Genomic DNA, 20,557 nt, shown 5'->3' on the forward strand with positions numbered 1-20,557 from the left:
TCGTTTCTGTGAGTATATGCACGTGTGTGTTTGCATGCGTCCTAAATTGCTTCAGTCGTATCCAATTCTGTGCAGCCCTATGGACTGTAGCCCTCCAGGCTCCTCTGTCCTTGGGATTCTCCAGGCAATGCCCTTCTCCAGGGGACCCTCCCGACCCAGTGATCGAACCCATGTCTCTTGCGTCTCCTGCACTGGCAGGCGGGTTCTTTACCACCAGCAGCACCTGGGAAGCCTCATCTGTGTGTGTTTAGTTCCATGCAGTTTTATCTCATGTAGAGCCTTGTGTATCTACCACCACAGTCAAGATAGAGGACTTCATCACCACAAGAATCCTTTGTACTGCCCATTTGTTATCACACTGACTTATATGTCACACCCTCTAGCCTTCCTCTGGCATCCCTAACCCCAGCAGTGACTGATATGTCTCCAGCTTTATAACACTGTCATTTCAAGAATTTTCTATAAATGGAATCATACAATATATAACCTTTTGGGAGTATGTTTCTTCACTCAGCATAACTCATTGAAGAGATTCATTGAAATTGTTACATATATTATAGTTCTGAATCTCACTGCTGAGTGGAATTAACATTTTTAACCATTCACTCGTTAAAGGACGGATGTGTTGTTACCAGTTTGGGGCTATTGTGAATGACATTTCCATGAACATTTGTATACAGATTTTTGTATACACATTTCCTTTGTTGTTCCTTTGTCCTTTCTGTTACTAAATCATGTTCGACTCTTTCCAACTCTATGGACTGTGGCCCACCAGCTCCCCTGTCCATGCGATTTCGCAGGCAAGAATACTAGAGTGGGTTTCCATTTCCTTCTCCACGGTATCTTCCCGACCTAGGGATTGAACCTGTGTCTCCTGCATTGGAAGGCAGATTCTTTACTGCTGAGACAGCAGGGAAGCCCAAATTTAAATTTCCTTTACTCTGGGTTAAATGCCCAAGAGTACAAATGTTAGGTAATTTCATAACTGCAAGTTTTAGTTTAGAAATTGCCCTACCATACTGTTTTCCAAGAGGCTATCAGATCAGATCAGTTGCTCAGTTGTGTCCGACTCTTTGCGACCCCATGAATCGTAGCACCCCAGGCCTCCCTGTCCAACACCAACTCCCGGAGTTCACTCAGACTCACGTCCATCGAGTCAGTGATGCCATCCAGCCATCTCATCCTCTGTCATCCCCTTCTCCTCCTGCCCCCAGTCCCTCCCAGCATCAGAGTCTTTTCCAATGAGTCAACTCTTCACATGAGGTGGCCAAAGTACTGGAGTTTCAGCTTTAGCATCATTCCTTCCAAAGAAATCCCAGGGCTGATCTCCTTCAGAATGGACTGGTTGGATCTCCTTGCAGTCCAAGGGACTCTCAAGAGTCTTCTCCAACACCACAGTTCAAAAGCATCAATTCTTCGGCTCTCAGCCTTCTTCACGGTCCAACTCTCACATCCATACATGACCACAGGAAAAACCATAGCCTTGACTAGACGGACCTTTGTTGGCAAAGTAATGTCTCTGCTTTTGAATATGCTATCTAGGTTAGTCATAACTTTCCTTCCAAGGAGTAAGCGTCTTTTAACTTCATGGCTGCAGTCACCATCTGCAGTGATTTTGGAGCCCAGAAAAAGAAAGTCTGACACTGTTTCCATTGTTTCCCCATCTATTTCCCATGAAGTGATGGGACCGGATGCCATGATCTTTATTTTCTGAATGTTGAGCTTTAAGCCAACTTTTTCACTCTCCACTTTCACTTTCATCAAGAGGCTTTTTAGTTCCTCTTCACTTTCTGCCATTAAGGGCGGTGTCATCTGCATCTTTACATTCCTAAACGATGTATGTATAATGTTTGTACGGATGCAGGTGGTAAATTATTTAAACCAGATTTTGTATACTACATTTCTTTGCTCCATTTTTACTGTATTTGAATTTAATATCCTGAAGGTCAAACGTATATTAAAAGAGAAAGTGTTATGTAAAATTTAATTTTTAAAAAATATGTGTTAAGAGAAGCAGCAAGTGGAGGAGCAGATTCCTTCTGGTCTGGCTTATCAGCCATGAATGTCCAGTGGGCTAGTCACTTTCCCTTTCATTTCTGAATCATGGGATTAACGATTCTGGCTGTATCTGACTCACAGATTTACTTTGAAACCCAAATGAAAAAATGAACCCCAAAAGACTCCATTTTATAGGCTAAAGTGACAGCACTTTGTACAATACTGAGAACTGGATATTGTTGAGCCATGTGATTGTCTAAAATTAGCTCAGATCCATAACCAGGCCTGTACACAGAAGAGTACACTGGTTTAGTAACACTGCCATCTAGTGCTGAGGAGCAAATAATGCTGTCAAGCCTTAATTTTATTTCAGTTTCATTATTTACTTAGTAGAATTTCCTTGGGACAATTTCCCTCGTTTGTTTTGTATTATTTTTGTTTTTGTTTTTTTGTTCCTGTGGTTAAGAATAATCACACCTTCTAGTGTGCCCAGGGCACTAATGAGTAGGAAATCTGACAGGGACACAGTAAATTCAAACAGAAATATGAAATTCTGTAAACAGCAAGAGCTGTGGGGTGAGAGAGGAACAATGGAAAACCTGATATAGCTTCTTTAAAAAAATTTTTTTTTCAGTCCCATATATACTATCACTTATGAATTCCATTTCACAAGGGAATGGTCAGATTAAAATTTGATTTAAGTGAAGCATTACTGAACTCAGAATCCAGACTGTAAGTATATTCAGATATGAGTAAAGAATAAAATTTCACCTTTTCTGTGGATGATGGAAGATGAATCCATGAATAAATAAGCCCAACAACTAGAGGAATGCAGCCAGTTTTTCTTGTCAGAGGCAGAGGAGAATGGAACAGGTCCTGTCCAAACCAGCTCAGAGACAATAAAGCTTTAGGGAGTTTGTGTAAAGACACATGCTCTGCCCCCTCAGCCTCTAGTGACTAATTCACCCAGTTACGTGATTCCAAAAGTTGGTACAATCTGACCAGTCACTGGCTCTTAGTTATTCAGGTCTTACTTGCACCTCTCTTTTCCAAAGGATCATTATCACCATTCAGTTGATTAGATAACCTGTCATCTGCACGGTGGACATAATGGTGCAGTGGCATAATGGTTAAGAATACGGATTGTCTTGTTAGAACTAGGTTGGCATCTGGTTCTGTTGTACTTGGGCCTCATCCATAAATGGCGATAATAATAGTACTGCCCTCACCGGTTAATAGAGTAACGCATGCAAAGTGTGTAGTACAGGGCCTCCTGTACAGTGAGCCTTCTGTCTGTGATGATTCTTCCTGCCTTATAACCTCATTTCTTCTGCCTTACGTAAGGTACCTCTGAAACCTAATGCTTTACCACACACCCTATTCCATAAAGTCTAATAATCTGTCTCTGGCCTGGCAGATGTTGCAGGGAGGTAGCAGGAGAAATTGGAAACTTACTGCTGCTTTTGCATACTACCAGATGACTTCATTTTTTAATATGAAGTAGATTTTAAATGATCAGAAATACCTGTTCTTAAGTTCAAGTATAGAAACACTTCACATGTAAATGTGGGTAATTTTAGTTTTGTAAGAGTTCGTTTTTGTTCCACTAGATAGATAAAAATTGCTACCTGGATCATTTTTGAAGCCTAAGGTGTATTTCATGGTGAGGTTTCTCCATGTCTGGTTTTTGATTGTTCCTTTTCTTAAAAATAGTATTCTTCACTGGAAAAGACTCTTAAGTTTTTACAAGATCATTCCAATATGATCTGTGTTTTCTAAAGTCAGTCAGTTCAGTTCAGTCACTCAGTTGTGTCCGACTCTTTGTGACCCCATGAATCGCAGCACCCCAGGCCTCCCTGTCCATCACCAACTCCCGGAGTTCACTCAGACTCACATCCATCAAGTCAGTGATGCCATCCAGCCATCTCATCCTCTGTCGTCCCCTTCCCCTCCCGCCCCCAATCCCTCCCAGCATCAGAGTCTTTTCCAATGAGTCAACTCTTCACATGAGGTGGCCAAAGTACTGGAGTTTCAGCTTTAGCATCATTCCTTCCAAAGAAATCCCAGGGCTGATCTCCTTCAGAATGGACTGGTTGGATCTCCTTGCAGTCCAAGGGACTCTCAAGAGTCTTCTCCAACACCACAGTTCAAAAGCATCAATTCTTCAGCGCTCAGCCTTCTTCATGGTCCAACTCTCACATCCATACATGACCACAGGAAAAACCATAACCTTGACTAGACGGACCTTTGTTGGCAAAGTAATGTCTCTGCTTTTGAATATGCTATCTAGGTTAGTCATAACTTTCCTTCCAAGGAGTAAGCGTCTTATAATTTCATGGCTGCAATCACCATCTGCAGTGATTTTGGAGCCCAAAAAAAGAAAGTCTGACACTGTTTCCATTGTTTCCCCATCTATTTCCCATGAAGTGATGGGACCGGATGCCATGATCTTTGTTTTCTGAATGTTGAGCTTTAAGCCAACTTTTTCACTCTCCACTTTCACTTTCATCAAGAGGCTTTGTAGTTCCTCTTCACTTTCTGCCATAAGGGTGGTGTCATCTGCATATTTGAGGTTATTGATATTTCTCCCGGCAATCTTGATTCCAGCTTATGTTTCTTCCAGTCCAGCGTTTCTCATGATGTACTCTGCATATAAGTTAAATAAGCAGGGTGATAATATACAGCCTTGCCATACTCCTTTTCCTATTTGGAACCAGTCTGTTGTTCCATGTCCAGTTCTAACTGTTGCTTCCTGACCTGCATACAGATTTCTCGAGAGGCAGATTAGGTGGTCTGGTATTCCCATCTCTTTCAGAATTTTCCACAGTTTCTTGTGATCCACACAGTCAAAGGCTTTGGCATAGTCAATAAAACAGAAATAGATGTTTTTCTGGAACTCTCTTGCTTTTTCCATGATCCAGCGGATGTTTTCTAAAGTAGGTATATCTAAATGTTGGTTTGTGCATGTGTGTTTGTGTATACACACACACATATATATATGTAAAAGAATATGGTGGTTAAGAGTTACGTAATTGGGATTTGCCTGAGGGTCCAGTGGTTAGGACTCTGTACTTCCACTGCAGAGAGTACTGGTTCAATCCATGATTGGGGAACTAAGATCCTGCAAGCCATACAGTGCAGCCAAAAAATAAAATAAATGAAAGGAGTCCTTTGGGCCCAGGTCGGAGCAGGGCCTGGCACCCTCTGCATACCCAGCAAATAAAGGTTAAATGAATTCAGCAATACTGCTTGAGGGGAAGGTGCAGGAAAGCTCACAATTGAGAACTATGAACATGTCTCCTCTGAATCATTGCAGTGGTATCAGTAAACCAGATCACTAAAATATAAATAAGTTTAACATTTCCAGACTTAAATGCTTTCCTTTTCCTCCAGCATCTGTGATTTGGGAATTGGAAGGTTGCTATTTAAAAAATGGTTAAATTGGGAGGGGCAGTATAGGGGTAGGGGATTAAATGGTACAAATTTATTATGTATAAAATAAATAGGCTACAACAATAAATTGTACAGCACAGGGAATATAGCCAATATTTTATAGTAACTTGAAATGAAGTACAGTCTATAAAAATATTGAATCACTGTGTTGTATACCTGAAACTAATATAATGTTATGTCACCTATACTTGAATTTTTTTTAATAGTTAAATTTATTTTCTGGTATTTGAGGCCTAGTCCTTAAGGTACAATGCCTGCCTTTTAATAAAAAAAAAAAAATGAACATATAGGTAGGATTGCTTGATCATCATTTGGTCCTCATATCCTCTTGAGTGTAATTTCCCTACCATGTGTGACTGGCATGGGGCAAATTAACTTTGAGCAAAATAATTGCTCCTTTACCTTACATGTGTTTGCGAAGCAAAAAAGGTGAATTCTAAACTATCACCTGAGTCCCTAAAATTTGATTTTTATTACAAATGTAGATATCTCTTCACCACCTTGGGGATACCAGGTGCATTCTTGGCCTTAATCCTGAGGACATCTTCAGCCTGTTCCATTTCCTATTTTCAGACTCCACCTAGCCTTGCTTCTGCAAACTGATTTGGTTGATGGAAAAGAAACTTAGTTATGCTGGTTTGCAAGAGTTTTCTCTCATTGGGTGGTTTGATTTGTTTCTCAGTCTGCTCCATCTGGACACAAACATCTGACAGTGGAAGAATTATTTGGAACCTCTTTGTCAAAGGAACAGCCAGCAGTTGTGGGTCTGGATTCAGAAGAAGTGGAGAAGCTGCCAGGAGATGCCTCCCAGAAAGAGCCCAACTCATTCCTACCATTTTCCTTTGAGCCTGGCGGGGCACCCCAGTCAGAAAACCTGGGTGTCCATCCTGCTGCCCACCCCTCAGTCCAGCCCGAAGTCACCACCCCGGTGCTAATCACTCCTGCTTCCATCACTCAGTCCAGTGAAAAGCAGGCCCCCAGCTATGCCATCCCATTGCACTCTGTGCTCAGTCCCAGTCTACCAGCAGAAGCTTCTACTGGACAGGCTCCCCCCAGCCTACCCCGAAAAACCACCATGATGCAAACAGTGAAGACCGCGCCTAGGCAGAGGTCTCCACTCCTGAGTCAGCCTGTCCCTGAGCTGAGCCACGCCAGCCTGACTGCCAGCCAGAGCCCATTCAGGGCCCCGCTGAGCGTGACAAACACAACCAGTCCGTCTCTCCCAAGTGTTGATCTTCTCCAGAAACTCAGGTTGACCCCACAGCATGACCAAATACAGCCACAGTCACTCGGGAAAGGTGCAGCGGCACCCAGCTTTTCGCCAGCAGCCGGCCAGCTGGCCACGCCTGAGAGCTTCATAGAGCCTTCCCCTAAAGCGACAGCAGCGAGAGCCCCAGCCTCCCTGAGCAACATGGTGCTTGCTCCCCTTCAGGTACTGGCGGGAGATTGGGTGGCTGTAACCTAGTGGGATGAAACTGGATTTTGATTGAGAGGAGACAGAGTTGTTTAAAGAGACAACCGTTGAGTATGTCAGGGGCTAGAAGAAAGGAGAGGTGAGAAGCCCTGCAGTGATCAACCAAACCATCAGTAACTGGTGGTGTAACTCAGTTCCACTTCCCAAAATAATCTCAGCTGAGAAAAGCTGAGAAACTGTATTTTCCTTCCTGGGTGTGCATTTTAACGTTTATTTTTGCCTGACAGGTCTAGGAGTCCTTATTTGACTCAAGACCATGGATCCAGATTATCCCAAACTTTGTTCCATCCCCTGCTCCCTGAGTACTCTGACTGAGTGCCCGCCTTGTGCCAGGTTCATTAGGGCTGCCATAAGAGCATCCCACATTTGCAGGTCTGAGGTCAAAGAAAGCTTCCTCGGGAAACTGGCCATCAGCTGAGATCTGAAGACTCAGGAGAAATTAGCCAGACCTAGAGGTAGGAAGAGTGTGTGAAGGCAAGGAAAACAGCAGGTGCAGAAGCCTAGACACTAGAGGGCATTTGGTGAACTGTGGTGACTGGATCTATGTGGAAAGAAACGGGGGAGCAGGTATTGGTGATGAGTAAAACTTTGTAAATAGTGTCAAGGAGTTAGAGGTTTGTTCTGAGGGCCCTGGAGAGTCTTTTAAGTATGTGAGCCAAGGGTGGCACGCTGGGAGAGGAGACGACGGAAGGAGGACGACCCATCAGAAAGGAGGTCGGGGCAGTCACCCGGCCTTGAGCGGGTGGGGGCCTGTACTGGGCAGTGTGGACATGTGGATTTATTAAGAAGGAGGATGAGTGGGACTTGGTGGGATTTGGATATAGGGGTGAAGAAGAGGTTTGTCCCTCAGTAACTTATAAGGTTGGTGAGTTTACAAATGAGGAAATCAGGTCACAGTTGAAGTGACTTGTGCAAGATCACAAAACTGAAAGGGGGTGGAGCCTTTTAAGGTTTTAGTCTCATGCCCTTTAATAATTACAATCCCCAGCTCTTGAACATTTTACCAAATAATATTATACTGGCTCTCCTGTATAATATTATTTCTTAGTTAATGGAGTGTTTTGTTCCGTTCTATTAAAATTTTGTCCAGAAAAAGAAACCTAGTGTCCTGGTTACATGATTAAATTGTCAAATTTGCCGTTTCTGTCTGCGAGAATATTCTGTTTAGTAAAACAACCCTGAAATGTGTCTGCTGCCACTATTCCTGTTGTTCTAGAAATACAACCAGCAGCAGTCGTCAATACCGCCCCCTCTAGATTTGGCCTCTGGGACAGCACCCTGCTCTCCAGCATGCCTCCTGGCAGAGGAAGCTTACAAACATGTTCTTTCTCATTTATGTGGCTGTATCAAATTTTAGGACCTGGGACCGTACTGAGTCCTAATGTGTTTGCTCTGCTACAGGAAGTTCTGTGTCTCCCAGGGAATAGGTGTAACATTTGTCTGTGGAAGTGTGTGGCTGTGTAAGACTGTTTAGTGCCACCTTCCAGAGTGTGAACCGCCTTATCAGGAGGCTTCATGCTGTCAGGATCTTGCGTCTCAACATTCTCAACAGCAAAAATATGCTTGGTCTGTCCCCGCTCTTAAAGAGACCCAGGTTTCAGCTTTTTCTGTAGAGACATTTTCAAGGCTTTGCACACCCCTTTTCTCCGGTGGAACTGAAGGGGGTTGGGGGCTGTCCCGAAGCTCCTATCCTGCATTGTCACAAATTCTGGTCAGCCACTTCCCTCAGGAATCTAGGAACCAAGTCATGTTTGAACTCCTCCTTACAGTTGCTAACCTAGATTTTTCCCCAGTAACTAAGAAATCTTAAATGAAAAGTTGCTACATCTGTTCATCTTTTCTGTTTAAACATTGCAGTCTATGCAGCAAAACCAGGATCCTGAAGTTTTTGCCCAGCCTAAGGTGTTATCCAGTGCCATCCCGGTAAGGATCCCCTTTTTCTAAAGAGCATAGTATGTCTTAAGTTCGTCTGCTGAGTGTGAAGTGAAACGTTTCAGCTTTCAAACCTAGGTCCCTCTTAAATGTCCCCTCCCACTCCCCCAGGCAGAGCTCATTGCTGTGGCCTCTGCAGTCCTCAAGTCGTCCATCCTCAGTGATGAGTTCCCTGAGTGTGTGTATGGGAGGGCAAGGTCGGCCACAGCAGGGGCGCTCCCTCCCTCCCTCTGTGTTGTGAATGGGCGAGTGCTGAGAGCCAGTCAGCCCCGTGTCTATGGATAGGAGACAGCCTTTGCCCAGAAGAACCGTGGTGCCCCAGTGGACCAGGCAGTGTCACTACTGCTCGCTGGCTTCCCGTTGCCCTGTGGGCAGAACCTCCCAGCCCAGGCCTGTGTGCTCTGCGCCTTGCTGCTTCTCCCCTGCCTCATTTTGTAGACGTTGTCCTCATCCTCCATTCCCTACCAGCTTTGACAGGCACACTCATCTTTTTCAGTTCCTAAACTTTTAGGTTCCATTAGCCTTTGAGCCTTAACACCTCTCCTGAAGCCTAAGATTGTAAGCAAAAGCCACCTTCTGACTGGTCTTAGCAGGTCTTCTTTGCAGCTGGTCCTGCTGCATGGTGGTCGGCATACCACTTCTTGGTGATCTCTCAGCCTGGTGTTGTACCAAAAATAACCACAGATGGTGCAGAACCCAGAAACTGCACTCTCAAAACTATGGACAGTTTGGTTCCTTGTAGATGAGGAGGGTGACAGATAGGAGGGAAAAAATATGTAGTTTTCATGTTGAGTGTATCAAAATATGAGAATTAGTAAAAAAAAAAAAAAAGGGGGGGGGTGCTGCCCTCATATCTCAGTTGGTAATCCACCTACAATGCGAGAGACCTGGGTTTGATCCCTGGGTTGGAAAGATCCCCTGGAGAAGCAAAAGGCTACCCACTCCAGTATTCTGGCCTGGAGAATTCCATGGACTATACAAGTCCATGGGGTCTACAAGAGTCGGACATGACCGAGCAACTTTCATTTTCAAAAAAAATATTACTGTGTTCTGCTGGTTAGCCATTGTTAGCCCAGAAGTACATCTAAATGAAAGGAGATAAATATTAGTTTTATGTTTTTAAAATTGTATCTGTGATGACTGTGGTGGCATAATAAATACATTGAACACGACTAAAGAAACTAATGCTTCATATAATTCTTTTTATTGAATTAAAAGTTATATATAATAAAATGCAGATTTCTTAAATTGAGTTTTAATACACATATATCCTTTGGGTAGTGAGAAGTTATATAACACTTCCGTCACCTCAGAAACTTCCTTCACACCCTCCTCCAAGCATTTCTGAGTCCCTCATGGAAAAACTTTACGTATTCAACTTAATCTCAGGACTGTTCTTACTGTGCCTACCCTGCTGTTAGTTATCAGGTTCCCCTTCTGTAGTGATGGGGCTTGGCTTCTCATAACAGCTCTAGGCCATCCTTATCATGTAAATGGGCTCTTCATCCTTCAGCTAACAAGCTTCCTAACCAGACATTAAATGCTTAGATACTGCTTCCGAATCTTTATCTGAACTCTAAATAGTTAGCGCTGGACTCTGCATTCCAGCCTCCTACTGCTGTGCTTGTTATCAGGCGTCCCCTCCTCTGGGCCTGGCTGCTGGCTCCCACGCTCTTTGTTGCAAAATGGCTGTTGTTCCCCTGCAGGTGGCAAGCTCCCCTCTGGTTCCCGCAACAACCTCGGCAGCGCCCTCAGTCCTGCTGTCCCCCAGTGTTTTCCAGCAGACAGTTACAAGGTCCTCAGACCTTGAGAGGAAAGCCAGCTCCCCTTCTCCTCTCACCGTCGGGACGACAGAAAATCAGAGAAAGCCTTCCATCATCCTCAGCAAGTCTCAGCTCCAGGATACATTAATACATCTAATCAAGGTATGTAGAATATCAGTTTAGTCTTCGGATTTTCATTCTGTAAAAAAATAATTGTATGATTCTAAAAAAAAATCAATTCATAAAAAAAAAAAATCAATTCTTAAAGAAAATCCAAGACCAGCTAGAACCAGTGTTTCTCTCTCCCTGTGGGAAAATTCTCAAAGTGGAAAAATAGATATGTGTGAATTCCAAAATATTCCTCATGATTGTCTCTGGGTGGTGGGATTCTTGGCATAATTAGTTATACAGAGCACATATATAACTTCTTCCTAAGCTGTTATCATGACAGTAAGCTCTAAGGAGGTAAACGTGACATGACCATCTCTTCCAGAATGATTCCAGCTTCCTCAGCACACTTCATGAAGTCTACTTACAGGTTCTGACCAAGAACAGAGACAACCACAACCTATGACTAGAGCAGAGTAATTCTGAAGGCAGAATGTCGACCTCAGAAACAAACAGGCCTCATCATGGAAACTTCTAAACGGAACATTGAGCTTTGAGAATTCTAAAATTGAGCCTATGAGAAAGAGACTCATTGCTTAAGAATGTTTTCCAAGTGACGTTCTCAGTGATAATGGAGGTTTCACTGTGAAGCATCACCAGCAGACCTTTGTTTTGGGGGTAAAAAAAAAGACCATTGTGTTCAGTTGTGTGGGTGTTTTCATCAGCTCTAAACAAGTTTGTGAAATAAGGAATCTGATTTTCAACTCACTTTCGTATTCAAGGTCTTAAGGAAAAGAGGTCACCAGCCCTGAGGCAGTCAGCCCAGCCCATACCCCCATTCCCCTCCCTCATTTCCAACTAAAAACTTGAGCCTTGGGCTGGTAGTCAAGTTCTGAACAGAGCAAAAGTCGGCTCTGTGCAAAGTAGCTTCGGGTTTTAAGGGTCAGAAGTTAAGCTGGCAAATTAGGACTGGTTTGTCCAAGTGAAGTGTATTTTATATGAATGCCCCTTTGGGGCCTTAAAAGTTCTGAAGTTTATTAATTGTATTCTGTTTTTAAGTGTTCCCGGTGATGCCACGCAAAGGGCTTCCCCTGTGCGGATATGTTTGAATAGGGCCCTGCTGGCCCTGTGCTGAGGTGGGAGCGGGCGTGGCACACCTTTGGAGTAAAGGCTGGGACTGGTAAGACCCAAATTCTATCAGAAATCTTCACTTTAAGTTAAACTCTCCAATGGTTTTGAAAATGTTAAGCTTGTGTGTGAATCATAGCCTTATTTTCCTTTTCTGTCTAAACACAGTGAGAGGTCATTGTTAATTGTTTCCCTTAACACTTTGACAAAAGGACCAGTGGACCAATCTGACAAAGCCATTCTGGTTCCATTCCTCAAGTCTACTGAGAATAGTTTTAAAGCTATGCAGAAAAGGGAACTGTTATTCACACTGCCCTTACTTTATTATAGAATATGGAATTAAAAACCAAGTGTGATATTCTGAACTTTACCAATGTATTCTTAGGCTGTGAGTACTTCTGCAGCCCAAAGTCTGAAAATATGTAAAGATGCTTTGTTATGCTGCTATTGATCTGCCATGATTTATATTTATTCTTTTATGGCATGTAATGGTGATTAGTAATATTTTAATGTAGATTTGATTTATTTCAGCAATAGTAATTTTAAGATATTCTTTGAATGAAAGTGTCTTCGTTTCTATGATACAGGTCATTTTGTAGTATTTAACCAATTAAAATGCACTGCTTACTTTTCTGAGCACTATTTAATGATGGGATAAAAACCCAATTGGCTCAACCAGCTAGCTTAAGGATTAGCTGTGAATAATGCTGACAGATATGATGGTTCCTTGGGAACAATCATATAAGCTTTAATGGTAACTCAATCATAAATCCATAGGTTTTTTTCCTTTTAGCTGAGATTTTAGAAAATTACTTGTGAATTACATACTTGTTTTAGTTTGTGCTTGTTTTCTGTTTTCTGTTTTTTAGCATAAAGAATACCTTGATTGGCTTTTGTTAATCTAAACGTGCCTCCTGGGCAACTTTTCTGCTTCCAAATTTAGTGTCTTCTATTGTGTCTACCTATTATTTGTGAATTGTGCAGAAGTCCAGGAAGCTTCTAAGTTCTCATACTCAGTTAGGAATTAGGAATAGTTTGTTTTCAAAGGTAGTGTGTAAATTCAGCAACCAAAAATGAATTGCTTGCGCATCACCAGGAAAGAGATAGTTACAGTAAGGTGTGAAATGTCGCTGACCCCAGGAGGTGGTGTCCAGGGCGCCCCGTGACTGTTCTCCGAAGACAGTTGCCCTGGCAGGCTGGCATGCATCCAGGTGTAAGTCTCTATGGGCTTTGGAAAGCGGGAGAATTGAGGGGTTCTTGTTATGATAGATGTTTGAGTTGAAATGATGCTTTGAGTAGGGTCAATATTACAAGACAGTTGAGAGACTGTCCTGAAGAGGGTCTGTAATCAAATCTGTTCATTTTCACCCTTTAATTCAAGGAATGAATAGGATAGACAGTAGAGAATCTGGGATGAGGTTTCCTTAGTGTGAAAGTAAACTTTTAAGTGCCCAAGTCATGGAGACTTGAAAAGGGTAAGCCTGTTTCAACTCCCAAATTTCTGTATTCAAAGCATTTTGAAAATTCAGAAGCCAGAGGTTCACCGTCATGAGAACCAGGAAGTTCAGGCCAGAATGAGTCAGTAGAGAAGTCAGGCCGAGCCTGAACAGTGGCAGTTGGATGACCCTGGGCCAAAAGTCACAGTTCAGTTGCCTTACCCCTCATTCAGACTTCTGTCCAGAACCTCATGCTAGTTTAGGTTGCATGTTTACATTGCTGCAGTAACTTTACTGGAATCTTAAGTTTTAAACCTTAGTTGAGTCAAAATGGACACCAAAACAGAGACGCTTCTTGCTAGGTTTGCAGAACTCCAGGTGCCCTGCACTTAGGTCACCGTGTCTGTCTGTAGAGCCCCTCACCCGAGTGGGCGGCCCTGCTCTGCTTTTCTTGCAGTTACCGTGATGTGTTTGAGTGGACTCCCACCCCCCAAACAGCCTCGTTCCTTTAAGGCAGAAGCTCCTCCTCATTGTGCATCTCCCCCCAGGTTGGTAAGGTGTGACTTGGAATCCCATGTTGTCCAGTGACTGTCAGCTCCAGGAGTAGCATTCATGACATCTGCATGTGAATGTGAATGTCCACGGCTTACTTTGGAAGGCTTTTGGGAGCTGGGTTTTGTTAAGAGCCCAAGTTGACCTGGGTACTTCTCTGCCAGAGGAGGCACAGGCTTAGTTGAGAATAGGACCCGATTTTGCATGTCAAGAATTGTTCTTTTTCCACCTGTGTGTTCTTGTAAAAAATCTTAAACCCCATCAAATCTACTAGGTAAATATTTTTAAACCATGCAGCTTTATTACTCTCCTCCCCAAAGAATGTAGTTTGACATTTTTCTCATTTTGATAGTAGAGGCCATAACTGCCATTGTATTACTAATAATGCAACATGAAATTGAAGGTGCCTAACTGCTTAAAAAACAAAATCAGCCATCATACTGTAACTCTGGGCAAAATGAAACACAGAGGAATGAGAGGCGGCACAGGCACGGGTAGGCTCGGTCCGTGTGAGTGAAAACGAGGACTCACAGGGACGTGTGTCCTGCATTCTTGCTGCACGTTTGCTGCTGAGCACATGTTTCTTTCCTACCTGTCTTTGGTTTTCTTCAGTTGTATTCAAAGGGCCTGCTGGAACCAGTAGCGCCCTGCGTTTTCAGGTGTCTAAAATGTTAAGATCTGAAAGAAGTAAAGCAACTTACACTGAGCTCTTTAAAAGGTGTGCTTGAGAACATTTCCCTGAGTGGGCCGTCGCCTCCAGGAGCCCTTTTTTTTCAGCAAGAGAGACATGTGCAATGTTTCACTTGGCTTTGTGTGTGACATCTTCATTTGAAATGCTCTGATGCAATACCGTTCACTTTGAAAGGGGGAAATGCAGAGTTGTGTTTCCCTTTTATCTGTGTGATTCCTTCAGAAACATGTTTTTAAAATATATGTTCTCAATGGTTTTTTATTCTGTATTCCTGCTTTGGCCATGTGGCTCTCATGACCTTCAGTGTACCAGTCTCATTGCCCTGAATGTGGGCCTGAAAAGCTCTGGGACTGTGGCAAGATTTTTGTTCCATGAGCGCAATGCAGCATCATTAACATTTTTAATGGTATGGATTTTATACCATCTGTGTATGTTTGCAAATATTAAGTTATTACCTGTTTTCAGATGAGCATTTTTCATCCTAAATTTTATATGTTTGCAAATATATTTTTTTAATAAAAGTTCAAAACCAAGTTTTAGCACCTACTCAATTTTAATTGTGTTTTTATTGAACTTAAAGACTTAGGAACTTTTGGATGAGTTGCCACACTGTGCTAGAGCCCCTCCTACTGCTGAGAGGGAGTAGGGTGAGACAACAAAACAAATCCATTTATTCCCAAAAGGTTTCCCCAGATAGAGGGAACAGGTCTAATCAGGACGAGAAATAGTCTTTTATAGGGGACTTTTATCTTCTGAGTCATTTCTCAGATGCACTCATGTGCCTGGTGTCTAGGTTGATAAAGAAGGAAAGAGGGAGAGAAGAAAATAAACTGTGATTGTTATGGGAAATAGGGAAGAGGGTAGAAAAGTGTTAATCATATAAGTCCCTGATAACTGTTCACATTAAGTATTGGGTTGGCCAACCCAGTATGTTTCCAAATGAAATTCTCCCTAAAATGTTTGCTTTACCTGCCTGCTTTCATAGAGCAGAGCATATGCTTAAACCTTGCTTTATGACTTGTTTACTTCATGAGTGGCTCAGATGGTAAAGCGTCTGCCTACAATGTAGGAGACCTGGGTTCAATCCCTGGGTCGGGAAGATCTCCTGGAGAAGGAAATGGCAACCCACTCCAGTATTCTTGCCTGGAAAATCCCATGGACGGAGGAGCCCAGTAGGCTACAGTCTATGGGGTCGCAAAGAGTCGGACACGACTGAGCGACTTACTTTCTTTTCTTCTTATGACTTTTATACACACACTCAGTCACCACTAATGCATGCTCATTCAACACATAAACATTGCAACTATTTTCTTGATCTTCACAATAACCCATTTTAAAGAGAAAGGAGTTGAAGCCAAGAGTGACAAGGATGTGCCAAAGGCTGCTGCTTATTAAGCCAGCACTGAGTTAAGGACCTGAAGCCATGCAGACTGGAGGGTTGGTCTAGAATTCCTTTCTTGATTCCATTGCCTCCATGATAAATTATTCTAGATTGCTGTTGCTGGGGCTTTTATGTATGTCAGAGCTACAGGAGGCAGCCTGTCTCTCCTGGATGAGCAGCTGGAAATCCAGCCACGGGGTTTCCTCTAAGGATGAAGCAGGGTTCTTGGAAAGCAGAAGAGAAGAGCAGCAGGAAACAGTCACTAAATCAAGCAAACCCTGGAGCCCAGCCTGCATTCCCTCTTTCAGACACTGCATCTCTGGTATCTGTAATGGGAAGAAGTCAACAAGTTTCTAAAGGGCTTAAATCCATTCAGGATCCTCAACCTCCTAGACTTTGCTGCCATACTCAACGCAAATAGAACTCATGACATAAGCCTCCTACCTGGCAGGAGGATGGGGCTTCCACACATCAATTCAGGTTCACCAGGCAAATAAATTCTCTGCGGATGGCTGCTAAGAGATATGTTATGCCCAACTGGTAGAATGGCTCAGAAGGAGGTGATAACAAGAGCAACATGACAGTCACATCATGTTTCACAAACATTTCTTTCAGTTAAGTTGGAATAAATTTGAAATACAGTCCCATGAGTAATCATAACCAACATGTGTTGTGTGCTGTGTGATTGTGTGCATTATTTGTTAATCTTCCCCACATCCCTGCGAGGAGGAGGCCATTCAAAGTGCAGCCTCCAGAAAGGGCTCGAAACTCACCAGCTTCTGTCATCCTGAGAAGGGGAAGAAGGGGTACGGGGTCTGGTTAGACTGATGTCAGCCCGTCCATCTGAAAAGAGCTCCAGAACGTGGAGCCGAGAAGGCAGCCACGCTCCATAGGAACTGGTGTCTTTGTACCCAGGTCCCTGCCACTCCAAAAAGATGAGTCTGGCATTGCTTGAGCCCTGCCAGAGCTCTAGAGACACCCTCAACAAGCCACACGCCATTTTCGGTGGAGTTTCTCACAGTGTTGGCAATGGGGCCCTGGCTTCTGAAGCAAGTACAAAATCTGGATCCCTACACATTTTGCGACCCAAGCCCCATTTATTGTTTCTGTATCTGGCATCTGAGTTGATGCTTTTGTACTGCGGTGCTGGAGAAGACTTGAGAGTCCCTTGGACTGCAAGGAGATCTGAGCAGTCAACTCTAAAGGAAATCAACCCTGAATACTCACTGCAAGAACTCATGCTGAAGCTGAAGCTCCAGTACTTTGGCCACTTGATGGGAAGAGCCGACTCATTGGAAAAGACCCTGATGCTGGGAAAGATTGAGGCAGGAGAAGGGGACGACAGAGGATGAGATGGTTGGATGGCATCACTGACTGGATGGACATGAGTTTGAGCAAGCTCCGGGAGATGGTGAAAGACAGGAAAGCCTGGCATGCTGCAGTCCATGGGGTCGCAAAGACTCAGACATGACTTAGCGACTGAACAACAATATTTGAGGTGTCCCTACCCCCAGAGGTTAGCCCTTCAGCCTCTCAGGCTAACATCCTCTCCTGTCCTGCTGGCACCCAGAGGCTTCCTTGACTTCTACTTGACCCCTTACCCTGGAAGGGCCCCCGATGGGAACGGGGGCTCCAGCAATGTTGCCGGCAACACCAGTTACCTTGTTATCTGCACCATGCGCTGCGTGCACCCCAGCAGGCACCTCACCCCATTTTAAACAAATAATTTGTCATTTCACCTTAATCACTGTAAAACGTATTTGTTTGCTTAATTTGTTTCTTTGACTGTGCCAGGTCTTAGTTGCAGCATGTGGGACCCAGCTCCCTGACTGGGATCAAACCCAGGCCCCTTGCTTTGGGAGCACAGATTCCCAGCCACTAGACCATCAGGGAACTCCCTCACCTTTACCATTTTGACCCAGAATTCACAGAGAATGTAACCTCAGTTCATTTTAGTTCAGTCGCTCAGTCGTGTCCAACTCTTTGTGACCCCATGAATCGCAGCACGCCAGGCCTCCCTGTCCATCACCAACTCCTGGAGTTCACCCAGACTCACGTCCATCGAGTCAGTGATGCCCTCCAGCCATCTCATCCTCTGTCGTCCCCTTCTCCTCCTGCCCCCAATCCCTCCCAGCATCAGAGTCTTTTCCAATGAATCAACTCTTCGCATGAGGTGGCCAAAGTACTGGAGTTTCAGTTTTAGCATCATTCCTTCCAAAGAAATCCCAGGGCTGATCTCCTTCAGAATGGACTGGTTGGATCTCCTTGCAGTCCAAGGGACTCTCAAGAGTCTTCTCCAACACCACAGTTCAAAAGCATCAATTCTTTGGCACTCAGCCTTCTTCACAGGCCAGCTCTCACATCCATACATGACCACAGGAAAAACCATAGCCTTGACTAGACGGACCTTTGTTAGCAAAGTAATGTCTCTGCTTTTGAATATGCTATCTAGATTAGTCATAACTTTCCTTCCAAGGAGTAAGCATCTTTTAATTTCATGGCTGCAGCCACCATCTGCAGTGATTTTGGAGCCCCAAAAAAGAAAGTCTGACACTGTTTCCACTGTTTCCCCATCTATTTGCCATGAAGTGATGGGACCAGATGCCATGATCTTCGTTTTCTGAATGTTGAGTTTTAAGCCAACTTTTTCACTCTCCACTTTCACTTTCATCAAGAGGCTTTTGAGTTCCTCTTCACTTTCTGCCATAAGGGTGGTGTCATCTACATATCTGAGGTTATTGATATTTCTCCCAGCAATCTTGATTCCAGCTTGTGCTTCTTCCAGTCCAGCATTTCTCATGATGTACTCCGCATATAAGTTAAATAAGCAGGGTGACAATATACAGCCTTGACGTACTGCTTTTCCTATTTGGAACCAGTCTGTTGTTCCATAGCCAGTTCTAACTGTTGCTTCCGGACCTGCATTCAGATTTCTCAAGAGGCAGGTCAGGTGGTCTGGTATTCCCATCTCTTTCAGAATTTTCCACAGTTTATTGTGATCCACACAGTCAAAGGCTTTGGCATAGTCAGTAAAGCAGAAATAGATGTTTTTCTGGAACTCTTGCTTTTACCATGATCCAGTGGATGTTGGCAATTTGATCTCTGGTTCCTCTGCCTTTTCTAAAACATCAGGAAGTTCACGGTTCACGTATTGCTGAAGCCTGGCTTGGAGAATTTTGAGCATTACTTTACTAGCATGTGAGATGAGTGCAATTGTGTGGTAGTTTGAGCATTCTTTGGCATTGCCTTTCTTTGGGATTGGAATGAAAACTGACCTTTTCCAGTCCTGTGGCCACTGCTGAGTTTTCCAATTTGCTGGCATATTGAGTGCAGCACTTTCACAGCATCATCTTCCAGGATTTGAAATAGCTCAACTGGAATTCCATCACCTCCACTAGCTTTGTTCGTAATGATGCTTTCTGAGGCCCATTCCGTTTCTAAGACTTCACATTCCAGGATGTCTGGCTCTAGGTCAGTGATCACACCATCGTGATTATCTGGGTCTTGAAGATCTTCTTTGTACAGTTCTTCTGTGTATTCTTGCCACCTCTTCTTAATATCTTCTGCTTCTGTTAGGTCCATACCATTTCTGTCCTTTATCGAGCCCATCTTTGCATGAAATGTTCCCTTGGTATCTCTGATTTTCTTGAAGAGATCTCTAGTCTTTCCCATTCTGTTGTTTTTCTCTATTTCTTTGCATTGACCGCTGAGGAAGGCTTTCTTATCTCTTCTTGCTGTTCTTTGGAACTCTGCATTCAGATGCTTATATCTTTCCTTTTCTCCTTTGCTTTTCGCTTCTCTTCTTTTCACAGCTATTTGTAAGGCCTCCCCAGACAGCCATTTTGCTTTTTTGCATTTCTTTTCCACGGGGATGGTCTTGATCCATCTCCTGTACAATGTCACGAACCTCATTCCATAGTTCATCAGGCATTCTGTCTATCAGATCTAGGCCCTTAAATCTATTTCTCACTTCCACTGTATAATCATAAGGGATTTGATTTATTCATACCTGAATGGTCTAGTGGTTTTCCCTACTTTCTTCAATTTAAGTCTAAATTTGGCAATAAAGAGTTGATGATCTGAGCCACAGTCAGCTCCTGGTCTTGTTTTTGTTGACTGTATAGAGCTTCTTCATCTTTGGCTGCAAAGAACAGAATCAATCTGATTTCTGTGTTGACCATCTGGTGATGTCCATGTGTAGAGAATGTAACCTAGGCCTACATAAATTTTAAATTAATATCTTAATTGTAATACACAGGAGAAATTTTCCAGTGATTTATAATCAGATGTTCTATATTAAATATGTAAATGCTCGGGCATGACTACACAAATTCTCAGAATGCCCCCATAAGTCAGAGCCCTGGCCTTCACTCCAACACTTCCCCTCCCCCACAAAAGACAGCAGCTCTCCCGTAGCGGGCCTGCCCAAGGCCGACACACCTGGGAGTCTGCTCCGCCACCCCTGCACTGCCCACTCTGTCTCCCTGGGCTCCTGCCCAAAAGGAGACTGAGGAGCTGTTTGCACTTCAGCCCAAGATGGTGAGGTTATTAATGCCTCCCAAGGACTTCAGCACCCTTAACTGATGGACCAGTGCAATGGCTGGTGGCTCAACCTCAGAGGAAGTTAGGAGGGAAGATGGG

General features: G+C 43.6%; 1 protein-coding gene across 1 annotated transcript in view; it reads left to right on the top strand.

Annotated features, from left to right (window-relative positions):
* The window catches only part of DCP1A (decapping mRNA 1A), a 44,063-nt gene extending 28,995 nt beyond the window's left edge, over window positions 1-15,068 (top strand). Inside the window, 4 exon segments of the mRNA NM_001102330.1 lie at window positions 6,134-6,883; window positions 8,783-8,848; window positions 10,564-10,782; window positions 11,114-15,068. Coding sequence (NP_001095800.1) covers window positions 6,134-6,883; window positions 8,783-8,848; window positions 10,564-10,782; window positions 11,114-11,194 — 1,116 coding nt within the window. The 3' untranslated portion in view covers window positions 11,195-15,068.
* The last annotated feature ends 5,489 nt before the right edge of the window (window positions 15,069-20,557 follow it).

This window comes from Bos taurus, chromosome 22 (assembly GCF_002263795.3).
Source record: "Bos taurus isolate L1 Dominette 01449 registration number 42190680 breed Hereford chromosome 22, ARS-UCD2.0, whole genome shotgun sequence".
Lineage (NCBI taxonomy): Eukaryota > Metazoa > Chordata > Mammalia > Artiodactyla > Bovidae > Bos > Bos taurus.